Here is a 17,461-nt window from a genome sequence, read left to right on the forward strand (position 1 = left end):
CCAACTCTGTTTTAACTATTTGTGTTTTAGATAGCTTCAGTTATTTCACCATGTGTAACCTTGCTTAAACTTTCTAACAGATTGATGGCCAGTATTTTCTCATGCTGCCTCATGTAATCTGGCATACCTGCCTGCTAGCTTCAGTATAGACCCTGGCTAAGCTTGCCTAGATTCCTGACACATGACATATATGGGTATACAAAGGAATATACCTAGCCAGAGACAAAATACTTTAGTTCCCATAAAGTAAATTAGCCATTTGCAGTAAGGCCTTATTTTATCCCCATTTCCTTTAGCTTTATGGTACCTGCAACAGCAGGCATCACTTTCCCCTCTTCTCAGGCAGAATAATACAGCAAAAGAAGGGTAGTTTACAGTTTAGGAGCTAGTTTGCCTCTGTATCTCTCTGAACCTAGTTTATATTATACCATATCACAGTGCTTCTTTCATGGGAAACTAAATTCATATTCATAAATAGTTACTACTTAATGTAGCAAAAAGACTGTTTAGACTTTGGAGTCAGCATGTTCTAGTTTGGATATACAGTTCATTAGTTGTAGCTTCTTAGGAAAGTCATGTATAAAATGGGGAATTAGAGTGCTTATTCCTTAGATTTTACAGGATAGCTTCTTGTGCTTCCTTGGAAATAAAAGGAGCCTGTCTTTTGGTATAAGTAAAATATAAAATCTTTATTAAAGCATGTCTTTATCAAAGCATATGTTAATACTAAACTTTGAGAATTAAAATAGAGTTTCCAGTTATTGATATCTATTTTTTTGACTCATGTTTCAGGAGTTATTAAATTCTTTTAAATTGTTCAATGTAATTCTTTTCTCCTAACCTCCCTTGTATGCAAACACTATAAGGGCAGGGAGTTAATCTGTTTTCTTAACAATATGCCTAACTTCTAAAATAGTACCTGGCAAACAACGACTGCTCAAAAATAATGTTCCATGGAAGAAAAGTTTTAAAAGCAACTGAAAGTGTATGTGTATGTTAAGTGACTGGGAGGATAAGAGTGTTATGGCAAGAAACTGAGGCCCTAAGAGAGAAGACTGTTATTTTGGGGGGAGCTCAACTGAATATGATATAATGATGAAATATGCAAGAGAAATGGGACTCTGAGAAGTTAGAATATGGTCTAAAGGTCACATTAGACAGGGTGAAAGAGAATTAAGAATTATCACAGAAATGATAGTAGAAGCCCTTTGAGAGAAACCATGATTCTGCTACCACAGTCTATTATTTGGGTTCTGATAAAAGTTTACAGCTTACAAAGTGTATTCATAGAAACCATTGAAAGATAAGTGACTTTAAGAGTAGATGTGCTCTCTGAAAGGAGGGAATGTGTATGGAGAAGTAAATAGATTCAGGAAGTGAATTTGCTTCCAGTAAGGGGATAGGAAAGTGAAGCCATCTTCATGGGTAAAAGATTGTACTGAAAAAAATTAAGAGGTCTGTTAAAAAGATGTGTAGTAGGGCTTCCCTGGTGGCGCAGTGGTTGAGAGCCCGCCTGCCGATGCAGGGGACATGAGTTCGTGCCCCGGTCCGGGAGGATCCCACATGCTGCGGAGTGGCTGGGCCCGTGAGCCATGGCCGCTGAGCCTGCGTGTCCGGAGCCTGTGCTCCGCAACGGGAGAGGCCATGGCAGTGAGAGGCCCGCGTGCCGCAAAAAAAAAAAAAAAGTGTAGTTACGGAAACCGAGGTGATACAGAGGTCAGGATATAAATGGATTATTAGCAGTTTCAGATTAAAAACAAGAATTGAGGACAGTGATAAGAATTTAGCTCTTAGGAAATTCTTAGTGATGTGAAAGAGTTCAATTTTAGTACAGTGCTCAGAATAGGGTCACACTGAAGTGGAGATTAAATGTAGAAGAAATATAGGTAGCAGATATAAACTGACTGTTTGATAATTAACAGTGAAAGAATCTAGAAAAACAGATGGCTTCTGGATGGGTTATTAGGGTCAAATGAAAGGGATTTTTTTTTTCCAGGTTAATGTTTTCCTTATTCCATCTTCCTGCCAATTATCTCCTGTCCTTGTTCCAGAATTAACCTTATATGCAAGTAGTAAAATATACTTCATACTTACTGGCATAGTTATAGAAAGGTGCCTATCTAAAACTTACATATCAATTATAAATTTATAGTTCTGTTTATTCATTCATGTAAATTAAAGAAGATACTACTTTTTAAATTAAACATAATAAAAAAGTAGTAATATGAATCAATAAAATTAGAATATCCAGCTTTACAGTTTTAGTACAAAATATTTATGCAGGTATTATACTATGTCTAATAAATTTGCGAATCTTTCCTGAATAAATATGTATAAAGAAGCTATTTTAATACTTTAACTTCAGAATAATAACGTTTGTTTGGTTTGATTAATCAGAGTCTGGTAGATTGGGTATAAGAACATTTGCAAAATTATCACACTATCTCTTCCCTCTATTGGGGAGGATCTAGAATTGTTTAATGACAGAGAGATTGATAGAGAAAGAGAGCTTTCTCCATATCAGCTGACATCCTTCCAACTTGTATTAAATTCCGTGCTGATAATTCCTTGTATTAAATTCCATAGTTTGTTTCTCTCCTGAACAAACTAAAAGAGAAAATAAATGATATATTGGAAATAGTGATAGGAAAGGCTAAATAAATGTGGTTGTACAGAATCTTATAGACTCTGAATTAATTTTAATAATTTATTTCTAAATTAAATTTTTAAGAATATGAAATCTTTTTTATTCTTAATAATGCCTCTTAGAAGAAGTTTTAATCTTGAACACATTTTTAGAGTATTGTCTAGATTTTTGTTATTCATTATAATCCACTATAATTTAACCATTATAAATACAGGGAGATATCACTGAGAATATTATCATCAGTTGTTGACTTAGGGAAAATATTTTTCCTTTTTTTTTCTTTTAAGCTATGAAGCAACATTATGGTTATATAAATAAATAAAACTATTCACATTCCTGCCTCCCTTAAACAACTGTTAGAATTATTCCTTGTTCCCTTCTAGTTTTAGCTATAAGTGTTCATAGATAGACTTTTCAATGACTTTATAATTTTCTATTGTATAGAAAGACCATGATTTATGTTTCCCATTTTTCCTATAACCAGACATTTAAGTTACTACAGATTTTTCTATTCAAAATAACAGTATATTGAATGTCATTGTTCCTATAGATTTTTATTCTTTAAGTTATTTCCTTTAGGATAAATTCCAGGAGTAGGTTTACTTGGTCAAAGACTATCAACCATATATTAGTTGGTTATATATATTACATATATTAGGTATATATTTACGTTGATTATATATATAATATATATGTTAGCTATTATGTAACTTGTGTAAGATCATATAGCTAAAAAGTGACAGAACTGGGATTAGAGTCTGGCAGTCTGTACTAGATACCATGTTCTTTACCAGTCGGCTACACTGCTGGCTTGAGAGATCTACAATTCTATCTTAATATATTCCCAATAAAAGTAATATTCATTCAGTTCATCTGTCAAAATTATAGCAAGAGTCTGCTCTGTGTCTGACACTGTATTGGGGATTCAAGAAAGAACAGGATGTAGACCCTGCCATAGAAGGCTGTAAACCAAGTGGGAGAAGGGAAAAGATATGTAAGAAAGTAACTATGATACAATGTAATGAATTATATAATTAGAATATTATAGGAAGACAAAGAAGGGAATGACCAAATGCCACTGGAGGAGGCCGCCTTGTGTAAAGAGGCTTCTAAGTACGGCTGGGTTTGTTTAGATGGCTAGGTCAGGTCTTGGGGAACCAAAGAGCAGAGCAAGCAATGAAGAGCCTACAAATGTACTGCAGGGGTCAGAAGGCCATAAAGGCTATGTAGGACTGTAGAGAAAATATGCACAGTTAGGGTTTTCTGAGCAAATTTTATCAGAACTTGGGACCTGGGCTTAAAAGACAAGCCTTGGAAGTTAAACTTTGACTGAGTAGAGATTGAGAACTCCAGAGAGGTTTACCTCTCAGGAGATACATGTTTACATTTGAATAAGGTGTGGATGAGACCTAAGACCATTGAGATGTTCCCTAAGTTGTAAGACTCAGAGATGCTAGTCTTATCTTCTGCCCAGAAACATATTTTACATTCCAAACCATAAGAACCCAGGATCTTCCCTAGGACAATTTGTTCACACTCAAGGATAGGTTCCCCCACTCTGACACCCCCCCACCCGCTTCTCTCCCCACCTCCCCCCATCTCCAGAGGGGAGGAGGTCTGCTATACGAGCCTTCCAGAGTCTTATTTTTGCAGCTAATTGCTTTATTAACTTCCTATTGTTGCTGTAACAAATTACCACAAACTTGGTGACTTAACGCAAATTTACTATCTTAAAGCTCTGGAGATCAGAAGTCTCAAATGGTTTCACTGGATTAAACTCAAGGTTTTGGCAGAGCTGTATTCCTTCTGCAGGCTCCTGGGTAGAATCCCTTACCTTACCTTTTCCAGTTTCCAAAAGCTGCCTGCACTTCTTGGCTTGTGACCCCTTCTACCATTTTTAAAGACAGAAGCATAGCATCTTCGAATATCTCTCTGATTCTCACCCTCCTGTTTTTCTCTTCTAAGGACTCAAGATTACATTGGGCCCACCTGGATAATCTAGGATAATTTCCCAATGTCAAGAACCTTAACTTAATCTTATCTGCGAAGTCCCTTTTACCGTGTAAGGTAACATATTCACAGGTTCCAGGAATTAGGACATAAACCTCTTTGGGGTGGGGACATTAGTCTGCCTGTCACATTCGCCCACAGTGCAGACCCCAGTACATGTATTGTACTGTGATGTCTGATCGGGCTTGGATTGCATTACCCCAGTGGTAAGAGTTGGGTTACGAGGGACTGGCATGGTTATTATAAGTAATAATATTTCATTTGTTTCTGCTTCAGAGACTTCATGTCTTACTTTCAGGCTAGTTTTGAAGGGCTATATTGCCGAGCTGTGTAGAATCTTGAATTATAAAAACAGGAAATATGCAGAGTTGTTCTGAAAGTTGTCTGGGACCTTCTACTACTTTAGGACAACTTACTCAGCCTTTTTCTGATAAGAGCGTTCCACCTTGGCTAACTCATTCAAATTGAAAAGCCCATCCTAGTTCCTTTTTGGTCAGGGTTTTTGTTTTTTCTTGTTCTAAGCTGAAACTAACCTAAAAACAATTCAGATGAATCTAGGATTTAAGAGTTTGACTCTGCTTCCTTCCCATTGCTCTTCTGCACTTGGACATAGGAACGCAAATGATACCAGCCCTCCGCAGTAAATGTGATTCATCTTCAGATATGGGACTGTATGCCCATTTCATAGTGTATTTGTGTTTTTTAGTACAGGCTGACTGTATTTTAGTAGGTTTTATCCAACTCATTTTCCAGTATCCTATTATGGCCACTGAACTGGCTCAAATATTAATCCATTGACCCTAGCTCAAGGATGTAGTGGATGCTAGGCATGGATGCTAGGCACAACTCTCAGATCTGGGTTTGGCAGTAGCTAAGGCAGCTCACCTAGACCTACCATTGGTAAGGGCTGCCACCTTGGAATTAGATCTTTTTCTCCCAGAACTAACCATAGCTTACTCCCCTCAAAAAGTATTACACCGTGTAATATGTGCCTTATTCTTTCAAAGCCTAGCCAAAGACTTAGGTAGAGAAATTTTTCCTAGATTTAACATTTAACGTTCCCACTAGCTCCCAGACTTATGCATTGCTTGCTTCGCTTATATTGTCACCATCCTTATTAAGTAAATATGTACTCAAGAAAAAAAATAGAGCAGAGCAATAAACAAAAAAAATTGGTGTGGTATGTTTAATACTGTACCTAAGGCATTTATGTTAATTGACATATTAGTCTGTAAGAGGCCCTTTCGGTTCCTTTCCTTCTTCCTCCCCTTCCTTTTATCTTCCTTGTTTCTTCACTTCTCTTTCATTTTCCTTTTCCTTACCTTTCTTTTTTCTTCCTATGCCTTTTTCTCTTTAATTAGCAAATACTGTAAAGATATGCAACTTTGGTTTTTTGGTATTATTATTCTAGAATGGAGTTTTTTATAACTAAGAATTAGTCATTCAATGTATTTTGAAACAGTGCTTCAATAGAAATTGGATTAGCAGCTTAAAAGTAGAGGTTACCTCTTAAATGTATCTTCTGTGTACTATTTCAAGGTAGGAAAAAACTGATTTTCATCCTTTTCCTTTACCATTTTAGGACCTTTCTTTTTGGTAGAGATGGAAATCCAAATAAACGGAATGTGCACAATGAAACATCTATGCATTTGTTATGTATGGGCCCTCAAATTATGATATCGGAAGGAGCCCTTCATCCTCGCTTAGCACGCCCCGCGGAAGATGATTTTAGAAGAGCAGACTGTCTGCAGATGATTTTAAGATGGAAAGGAGCAAAACTTGACCAAGGCGAATATGAGAGAGCAGCTGTTGATGCAGTTGATAACAAAAAGAACACACCCCTGCACTATGCTGCTGCCTCAGGGATGAAAACTTGTGTAGAGGTAAAACTTTGGTGGTGTTTTTTTTTTTAATATTCTGCATGGTAAAATCTGTGTCTTGGTAATGTGTAATAATCAGTTTTGTTTTACTTATCTTAACAGTTAATTTAGCTAGTCATTTCTGTCCCTTTTGTGGTTCTAAAAGAATCAGGAGCCCTTGTTTTAGGGAAAACAAACCCATAAACATTCATCCTTGGAAATAAAATGGAATTAGGAGCAATTGAAAATTTGCTAACATTCCTGAAGATAACAGTCATCATACAAACTCTATCATATTGAGAGTAATAGTTTTAGTAGAGATATGTTTTACATTTTTTGCTTATTTTTAGAAGCCAACTTATAAAATTTATACATTTGGCAAATCTTGACAAGTGGGACCTTTAGCTGTATATAGAATTGATCAGTTCCCTAAGCAATTGATAAATATTAATGAATACATTTATTGGGGTCTTTTAAAAACATATATATATTAAAATGTGCTGGTTTTTTCTGTGTAGTCTGCATTAAAGTGCCTGAATACTATATTGTAATTGAGTTTTTCCATATATGTTTTTCATATATATATAAATATCTAACAACAGGCTTAGATAAAATCAACCATATAGTGTAGGATCTTAACTAAGCTAAGAAATCATTACTCTTTGTACTGTCATCACTACTCTACATACAGAAGGACAGGTTTCTCTCAGCTATGTAGAGGTCAGTCCATACATAATTCTTAGAAGTTCTTTTGTATAGATGTACTTAAGTTTCAGTGGGGAGAATTATAGATTGAATCACAGAGTATCCAGTTACCAAAAATGTAGGACTTTATTGGAAAATCAGTGATCCAGATTAAATATATATTAATCAGATTAAAATACATATCTGAAAATTTAGTATTTCCTTAATATTATTCATCTATATAAACTTTATATTTCTAAATTGATAAATATACCAAAAAACATGAAGGTCCTTCATTTTCTTACTCGTGTTAAAAGGTTATGGCCATTTAGGGACTTCCCTGGTGGCACAGTGGTTAAGAATCCTCCTGCCAATGCAGGGGGCACAGGTTCAGTCTCTGCTCCAGGAAGACCCCACATACTGCGGAGTAACTAAGCCCATGTGCCACAACTACTGAGCCTGCGCTCTAGAGACCGCAAGCCACAACTACTGAGCCCACACACCAAAACTACTGAAGCCCGCACACCCTAGAGCCTGCGTGCTGCAACTACTGAAGCCCCCGAGCTCTAGGGCCCGCGTGCAACAACTGCTGAGCCCATGTGCTGCAACTACTGAAGCCCGTGCGACTAGAGCCTGTGCTCCTCAACAAGAGAAGCCACTGCAGTGAGAAGCCCACACACTGCAACAAAGAGTAGCCCCCACTCGCTACAACTAGAGAAAGCTGGCGTGCAGCGAAGAAGACCCACTGCAGCCAAAAATAAATCTAAAAAAAAAAAAAGGTTATGGCCATTTATATGATTTCTTTAGTGTATCTGAAGTGTCAGTTATTTTCACTTCTAGAACCTTTCTGATCTTATCTTGTGTGTATTGCTGTTGTTTGTGATACTTATTAATCTTTTAGAATCTTTGTCATTTCATCTCTTGGGTTTGTGTCACCTTTGCCCACTAGTTAATTAGTGACAGTCATTAACTTGAAACTAATTTTAAGCTTTGCTTTCTAACTTTGATTCACGGTGTGGTGGAAGGATGTTCTAGGATTTTGCGGGAGGGAGGCTATGGGCAGAATTCCTGAAGGCTTTTTACACAAGTCTTTTTGTATATTGTTCTATGCCCACCTCTTATGAAAGAATCACTGCCTATAGTGACTCATCATTGTTGACGGGACTGCATCATATTTCTCAAGTGAATTAGAGTAGAAAGTATCTTATTCTTGATCGTAATAGTAATGCTCTTAAACTGCTGCTTTAATATCTTGCTTCCAAAAATTCTCTATAAGCATTGCTTTAGTAGTTGTTCATTTTGAAGTATGTTTGCAATGACATGTTATTAAATTATTTTTAAAAACTGAATGTGGTGTTTTTACCAACATTGTTTTTTGCTCAGTGAAGGAAATTAGTACCAGGTTTATTCTGAACTGACAGGCCTGATGATTTGCTTGGTGTGAATGTATGTGTAAGTTTTAACTGTTTGATCTGTCAGCAAATCACTTTATACAAACCACACTATTTAATGACTGTTTTCATTTTTTTGTGTTCAGAAGAGCTCTTTGACTTAATGTAAAACCCCTCAAATAGAGCCCTATAAATACCTTCATTGCATTTATTCTAGTTGTCATCAACAGATTTTAGCACATCATTTTACCCATATAAAGCTATCTTAAATCTCTTATATATACTTGACTGTATACCCAGCCTTAGGTCTTAAATGACTTTTGATAATGTTTACTGTTAATTAAACCAGAAGAGTTTCACAGGGAAGTGTACATTAATTTCCAGAGGCCTTATGTTTTGTAGTTCTAGTGAGTAAAACAAATACATTGAAATACATAACCTACTATATAACTGTACTTCTTAGAGAATTAGTCCTCAAGTGTCTTAGTGTTTGTATAAGGTCTTCTAACATTCACTGTGCTCATTGGTACCAAGCATGATATAAAGGGTTTGGGTTGAGTAAAAGACTGTTATCAGATATTTACTAATTTTTTTCATTAAGCTAAGCTATCATAGTATGGCATATAGGGCACTGGTTTCTAGTCTTGGTCCTCACAGAGACTGTCTGTAAGACCTTGAGCGAATCACTCAACTTCTTTGAGATTATCAGTGTCAACCATCCAATAGGAAACTATCACAGTTATCTCAAAAGACCCCTTTTAGTGCTAATTTTCTCTTAATCTGTGATTGCAGTAAAATATATCCCATTTTCAGTGTCTAGCCTTTGAGGTTAAATTGATTATTTTACTCCATGGTTAAGGCCAAGCTATTTTTTTTAACTCTTGAGGACATATCTATGGAAATAACGTCTTTTCCAGTTGTTGATGTTTTTCTCTCTGTGTGTTTATTTAAGGACAGAGCTGATAAAGTCAACAGCAGACAATTTCATATGTGCATTTAAACACATACTTTCCTATGGCTCATTATTTTGAACCATATAAATGAAATGTTTAAAAACTTCCCCCTCTCTCTGTAATAATTGTGTTCCATAGTCAGCTAAAGGGACGCACACATACACACACAGAACATAACATAGAAGTATCTTTTTTAAAAATTTATTTATTTTATTTATTTTTGGCTGCATTGGGTCTTCGTTGCTGTGGGCAGGCTTTCTTTAGTTGCGGTGAGTGGGGGACACCCCCCATTGCTGCACGCTGTGTGTGTGGGGGGGGCCTGGGACCCTTGCTGCCGTGGCCTCTCCCCCTGCAGAGCATGGGCTCCAGGCGCACAGGCTTCAGTAGTTGTGGCTCGCCAGCTCTAGAGCACAGGCTCAGCAGCCGCAGTGCACGGGCCTAGCCGCTCCCTGGCATGTGGGATCTTCCCGGACCAGGGATTTCTGAGGTCCAGCTCTGTGCAGGTGAAAGGTCCCGCGGGAGTCCTGTTTTCTGCTTCCTAGTCTGGGAGAAGAGAGTGTCTGGATCTCTTCAGGGAAACGCAGGAGGTTCAGCAGCCACAGGAGGACAGGGTAGAGGGAAGACTGAATCTAAACGCCTCCCTCCTTTTTCTCTTGTGCTGCTGGCTGCTGCCTCATGCTTTTTCCTCTCTTTCTATCTCTCAGAAGTTGTGCTGAGAGAAAAAAACATAGGCCAGAAAAGGGATGCACCCTGAACTGGTGTTTGTGGTGTGTGTGTGTGACTGGTGTTTGTGGTGTGTGTGTGTGACTGGTGTTTGTGGTGTGTGTGTGTGTGTGTGTGTGTGTGTGTGTGTGTGTGTCCCCCAGAGGCTGGAACCACAGTTCCTCTGATGAACCCTGGAGGCGGCTCAGTTCCTGATTGGTGGTTACCATGGAGACCCACCTAAGCCTCTTTCACCTGAGCTGTATTATCTGAAGAGGGCGGCTCTCTGACCTGACAGTCACCTGAGAAGATCAGGGGGTGAGAGAGAGCCTGTGTCCAGATGGCATTCTCTGCCCTGTCCTCCCCCAGTGGGCACTTGGGGTGGCACAAACTGGGGGAGCCAGACCATGCTCGCTGCACCCTCTGTAGAGCCCTAGGTGGACCTGCTCAGGGCAGATGTTTCCAGCTACTTGGTGAATGGTTCCTGGCCAGAACCCACTTTTTCCACCCCCTCCCTCCACCAGGAGAGGGGTGATTCAGGAGCAGAGGGCAGGGGCCTTCACCTTTAATCACCACACCCTCACCTGTCCTCTTTGCTAATCGAAATTCTCTCCTTCCCTCAAGTCAAGCTCAAGTGCAGAAAGTTCTTCTGATGTTCTGGAGGAGGGGCGAGGCTAAGGAAATAATCCAGGGAGAGGAGGAAAGATGGACTGTGATTATTGAGTTTGAGGTATTTGAGCTAACATGAGGGGCTGGCAGGAGCCCTCCTGTTGCTCTTCTCCCAAATCCCACATTCACATATGGGCCTCCTGCCTGTCTCTGTGCTCTGGGCACTGTCACTTGCAGACTATTCTGGCTTCGGGCCCATGTGGGCCAGACTGCCCCTAACAGACATCAGAAACCGATGCATGCTGCCCTGTGGGGGGCCTCAGGGGTGCTCGAGTGGGCACTAAGCTGCATTGTAATAGACCTCAAGTGATGCTGCACCAGGTACCAGGTGGTAGGGTGACTTCTAGATACACCTTGTCCTGATTGTATTGAAAATAAAGCAGAAGGCATCGCCAAGAAGAAATTAAACCATGCCTGATGAGCTGCCTCACACTGCTTACCCGCCTGCCTGCGTGTTTTGACTGTGTTCCTGGGTGAAACGCCACTTTGCGCTTCCTCTGTGGCTGGTTCCATTAGGCATATCTGCCGTCCCTCCTCATCCAGCTGCTCAAGCAGGGGTCTTGAGTCAGGAGCTGGACCATATACTTCTCTTGACCAGTTCACAGCCCAACAGTCCCAAAGATTGAGAAGGTCTCTTGGGGACGGGAGACTCCCATGTTTTGAGGAGCTGAAGTTGACCTCCTCGCACTCACAGTTCCCTGGTGGCCTCCACCCCAGGACCAGCTAAGGCCAGAGCAGCCTGGGGCAGGTAGCCAGGAGTCCCTACCTCTGAGCATCCCACCTCTATCCTGACGCAAGGGCAGAAATTCCAAGGCATTTCCATGCTGGGGAGAAGGGAAGAGTGGGATGAGAAGGCTTTGCTCTCCCTTTGGGAAAGTTGCTAAAAAGTGACGAGAAGAGGTCAGTGACTAAGTCACAAATTCGTTCATGCAGCACGTATGTCTAGAGCACTGTTGTGTGCAGGCATACCAGTTGCTGGCTGAGGGTGTGTGATCCCATTCCCCTCCCCCTCGCTCCACACTTCCCAGCCAAGCCCTCGTGAGGCTGCGTCAGATGAGTAGAAGGTGGAATTCTTGCAGGAGAGTGGGGAGCAGAGACAATATTAGGGTTCAGAGCTAAATGCCTTTATCTTCCTGCTGTATAATCTTGGGTCCACCACAGACCATTCTATTTGAATGAAAAAATCCATCCCGTGGATTAGTCTTAAAACCTCACCCTCAAACACACACGTGCACGCATGCACACACACAGCGCACACACACACACACAATTAATGTAAAAGAGATCATGCCGGTTCTGAGCCATCAAAGGCAGATCCCTCTGCAGCAGTGTGCTAAGGACTCCTGACCTGTGACTTTGGGGAACATGCACATAGATGACCAGGTTCTTAGCATCCTCCCTCTCGACACAGCTGGCCCCTTCCTTGTACTTTTCAGTGATGCCTTCAACCAGGAGAGGGGATCATCTCCTCTCTCCTCCCTCCCCCACCTGCTGCCTTGACACCACAAAGAGGGCTCAATGTTTGTGTTGACTGCCCATTTCTTTTCATCTGTCAGCCTGTGGAGGCTTTGTGATTATCCACACTGAGTGTGAGTTTGTACTGGGGAGAGAAGGTGGTTGTGTTTTTTTTCCCTCATTCCACATCAGTGGAGGTTGTCAAAGCATAGGTAAATATTCAGCAACCATTCAAATGGAGAAACACCAATGGGGCCCGTGACATTGCCTCACAAATGGTGTTTGATTAATAAATTGGAGATGTGGAATTGCGAAGCCATTGGTGCAGGGCTGGATTAAAAACATCTTAATCATAGAGTTCTTTTGGGAACTTGCAGGTGTGACAGTATCAGTGGCTAAATATTTTATATATATATGTATATACATATATATACATTTATATATATATGTATATACATATACATATATATATATATGGAATATCTAGCCCTGAAGTTTCTCATGTTATATTGCTGCCTAGTTGACAGTGGACATTCCAGCAGTCTCTCAAATTCATTGTTTCCAAAACTGTACTCAGTCTTCTCTACCAGTTCCTCCTCTTGACTGCCTTATTCCTATTAATGATGCTACCGTTATCCCCATATCTAGTCTTGATACCTGGATTTACCTTGGGACTGTTTTTGTTTTGTTTTGTTTTGTTTTTGCGGCAAACTTATGCCACTCATTTGCAGAACAGAACTCTTCCTTGCCGCTTTTGGCCAGCCCCTTCTTTTTATCTCTGTTGGCCACCTTCTAACAACAGGTGCTTATATCAGATCCTCACTTTGTATCTTTCAGAACTTCCTTGAGTAGGAAAATCTGGAGTTTCAAAAATATTTATCATTCAAAATTATTTATGAGATAAAAGTAACACAAAGAGGAGTGGGCTGCAATTGTTTGAAAATTAGAAATGCTTATATGTTGAACATTTATTAAGGCAAACTATAATTAAAGCCCCTTTAATTTTAATTTTTTCGTATTTCAAAGAATTATTTCAAGGGTAAGCAAACTTTTTTCTGTGAAAGCCCATATATTTTAGGCAACTGCTCAACTATGCTACAGTATCCTGAAAGCAGCCATAGACAGTGTATAAGTGAGCATGGCAGTGTTCCATTAAAACTTTGTTTATGGACATTCCCACTTGAATTTCTTATAATTTTCACATATCACTAAATAATCTTTTGAATCCTTTCAACCATTTTTAAATGTAAAAATAGTTTTTAGTTTGTGGGCTATACAGGAACAGGCAGCAGGCTAGATTTGGCTCACAGGCCTTAGTTTGCAGTGGACCCCTGCATTATGCAAAGATTGGGAGAGGAAACCAAAGATGACTCCACACTATAGAAGCTTATTTTAAATATGTAAAATAACGTTATCAATATGTAGCAAGTCCTGTATGCTTTAAGTATACAAAGAACTTAAAAAATACTGTGTAATGGATGCCCAGCGCACAAAAATGGAACTCCATTAAAATATAAATTTTACAAGAATTTATTACTATAAAAAACACACTTCTGTCTTGGTTGCTGAGTTTTTGTTTTTCCACTTTGGAATAGAGATGGACTTTGGAGAGGAATGATATGTTAGGTCTATTAGCAAGGCCCAATTAAAAGTTTAGTGATTTTTCTTCCCCTTTGCGGACTTCCCTAGATCAAGCCTAGTCATTAGGCCTCATTTTATTTATATTGGTGCTTCACCCGTCACAGTGATTCAAGAACTGGTTGATGTGACAGAGGTGGTGGTTGTGTTTGATAGTGCTTCAGCTCTTTGTGAAAAGCATTTTTTTAAATGAGTGTTATCTTTAGATATTTCCTATGCATCCTTGTTCCACTTGCTTATTCAAAGTTTTAAGTGTAGCTGCTCATTGTTAGATCAAATAAAGGTCACTAGAAAACCAAAGGTCATAAATCACATTTCCATTTACAGCTACAGGGACTATTTGACACTTTGGCAGCTATCAGAGTATTTCACACTTCATTGAAAAGCCAAAAAAATCATTCACAAATCATACTGAAGAGTTTTACTTAATTATATTGTGTTTTTAGCACCTGGGGTTTTAAAACTGTAAAAAGAATATAGAAATTGTAGTCTCAGCTCAGCAACTGAGTAACTTTGCCTGTTTCTGGGCCTCAGTTTTCTAATTTTTAATCAAGAAAGTTATGATTTTATTATTGCATCCAAAACATTATGATGCTAAGAGGTATTAATTATTTAGGCATTAACTGTTAATAGGCATTGAAGGGAAGGAGACATCATTTAAATTTTACTTAGCCCAGAAGATTTCATGGGTAGTAGTAATATTTGAGTGGATGAGATTTCAGTTTAAGTATTTGGAGGAGGCTACTCAAAATGTGGCCCTCAGCACATTTTGTACATCAATAACGCCTGGGAGCTTGTTATAAATACAAATTCTTGTGCCCCACAGACCTCCAGATTCCAAATCAGAATCTCTGGGGGTAGACTCCAGGAATGCTTTAAGCAAGTTTTACTGGTTATTCGTTTGCATGTTATAGTTTGAGAAGCACTGTTCTAGGTCTCAAACAAATGCAGATTGAAGTATTTTGCAGAGGTTTGATAAGACAGATGACTTAAAATGAAGATAGAAGCCATACTAAGTAGAAATACTAATGCCAAGAATTTTGGATTTATTTATAGAAAATTGAGCCATTTAAATTTTTTGACTGGTGGAGTGCTATTATGAAAGCAAATATAGTAAGATTAGCCTAATGGTTGTAATGTAGAATAGAGTTGAAAGGGGGGACTTCTAAAGGAGTGGTTCTTAAAGCCTTGCTACCCAGACAGTGGTCCTCAGACTGGCATTGGCATGAATTTGGGTACTTGCTGGGAATGCAGAATCTCAGGCCTCATCTCAGATCAGCTGAGTCTGAATTTGTAGTTTAACAAGAACCCCAAGGTGATTCATTCATACTCACATTAAAGTTTGAGAATCCTTGGCTTAGAGCAGTAGTCTGTGGGACATAGAATGGAATCACCTGTAAAGAGTTCATATATTTAATCCCCACTCTAGATCACCCTAATATGACTATCAGATTACCTAGACGATTCATAAACAATTTGGAAACCTTTGTGCTGAAACAGTGGTTGTAACCATGTCTGCACAAAAAATCCCATAGTGTAGACCATATCTCAAATCAACAAAATTGGAATTTCTGAGAGTGGACCCCCAGACACTAGTATATTAAACTTCTCCAGATGATTCTAGTGTTCAGCCAAGGTTGAAAACCAGTGTACTAGAGGGAGTGACAGGAGTTAGAATCTTATTGCATTAATTCTGCTGTGAACTGATAAAGGGCCTGGATTTGTATGGTGGTATTAGAAACGGAAAGAATGAGGCAGATGCATTTAGGTGACTTGGTCAGTTGATACAAGAAAGTAAGGGAGAGAAAAGTTTAAAATGATGGAGACTTTAAAATGTTAATATTAACAATGTTGAGCTATCTTTGGATAATATAATTTTCTCTCTTTGATTTTTTTTGCATTTTCTGTAACAATCTGCTATCATATCTATAATTAGAGTAAAATAAATTAACTTTATTTTTAAGTAAACTGAGGATGGTTTTGAACCTAGTTCACTTTGAACCCTGCTAACAATTGACAGATATTTTAAAAATGAGATGAGGTGTTGTATGTCAACTACACTTTAGTAGTAAAAAGAAAAAAAAAAAATTAAGTGAGATGAGGTGAAGGAATTGGTTAGAAGGAAGGGAGAATATCTTGCGTTTTCATTTAGAAGGAGATTGAGGTCTTAGATTATCCACGTGAAATGGTATTCAGGCTATTGAAGATTAGAACTAACTGGGAGTAATGAATATAGATTTAGAATTAAATGTTATCTGCAAGATAAGGTATAGATGAGAAATCCAAGGAAAAGACTTTATAGATAAAATTACAGAATTAAAGTCACAGCATCAACTTGGAGAATGCCTCTGTTTAAAGGGAGTGGGAACAGTACGTGGCCTACAACAAAAACCAAAAAAGCAGAGAAGAGAACCAAAATAATACATTGTCGAGGATGCCAAGAGAAGAATTTCAAGGAGAGGAGGTAGTCAGTCATTTGATGTGCTTCAGAAAGGGCAAGGAATTACAAGAGTGATAAGGCTGTTGGATTTGAGAGGTATTAATGACTTTCAGGAATATTATAGTCAAGTGGGCAGAGTAGAAGTCCGATTGCTGGGAGAAATTGAGTAATTTGCTGAGGAAGTAGAGAGACAGCGGGTGTCAGTCACTAATTTGACAAATGTGGCCAAGAGAGAAAGTAAAGTATTGGGGAAGTGACAAGAAGGCTAACAGAATTAAGATAGGGGACTCCTCTGTACCAGGAGCCAGTAGAAAGTCAGAGAGTGAAGATGAAAGGAATAATGGAGTGCTCAAGATCATAGAGGAAGCAGATGAGGAAATGGTAATTTTACAACCAGAAGAGACTAAGAATCGTCTTTTTTTACATTTTTTCTCAAGATTATGTAAGCCTCATTTTATAGATGGACCTGGTAAACTGAGACTTACAGAAGTTAAATGACTTGTTCAGAGTCAACCAGCCATTTAGATGATGGATCAAAGGGGTGGGAAGGGATTTGTCATGAACTAAGGGCTGTCCTTCCCCTCTTCCTCTGGGATTATGAACAGAAAGGAAGGCAAAATCGATAAACAGATGCGCTGAGATAGTGATAATTGTATGTTTCTTTTAAGGTAGAAAATTGTATGTGCCACCAAGTGTCTGAGATAGGCTAAAAAACACATTTGAATAAAATATTCAGTTCTCCTTGCTTGAGAGTGGAGAAAATGATACTTAGAATGCTTTGGTTGAAGCATTTAAAAACTACCTCTTCAGAACCACGTGTAACACCCTATTATGTAAAAGCAAAACACCTGACTGCAGCAAAAGTTTAACAGATATCTTGACATCTTCTGCTTTCTTGTGTTCCAGCCTTAAGCCCTAAAGGTCAGTATGCTAAAATTCTTTTTTAAAAAGTAATCCTCCAATGTCAGGCAGTACTGGTGATAGCTAGCTAGCTTCTATGCCAAAGGTAGCAT

General features: G+C 38.8%; 1 protein-coding gene across 7 annotated transcripts in view; it reads left to right on the forward strand.

The window, feature by feature from the left end:
- ANKIB1 (ankyrin repeat and IBR domain containing 1) overlaps window positions 1–17,461 on the forward strand; it is a 159,253-nt gene that overhangs the window by 84,126 nt on the left and 57,666 nt on the right. For 6 of the 7 annotated variants that reach the window (XM_030857290.2, XM_070046339.1, XM_070046338.1 and 3 more), the window contains one exon: window positions 6,240–6,540. In XM_030857290.2, coding sequence (XP_030713150.1) covers window positions 6,240–6,540 — 301 coding nt within the window. Of the gene's footprint in view, window positions 1–4,683; window positions 4,715–6,239; window positions 6,541–17,461 lie in introns of those variants that run through there. The other variant, XM_070046342.1, reaches the window with a different exon arrangement.

The sequence above is a fragment of the Globicephala melas genome, chromosome 9 (assembly GCF_963455315.2).
Source record: "Globicephala melas chromosome 9, mGloMel1.2, whole genome shotgun sequence".
Lineage (NCBI taxonomy): Eukaryota > Metazoa > Chordata > Mammalia > Artiodactyla > Delphinidae > Globicephala > Globicephala melas.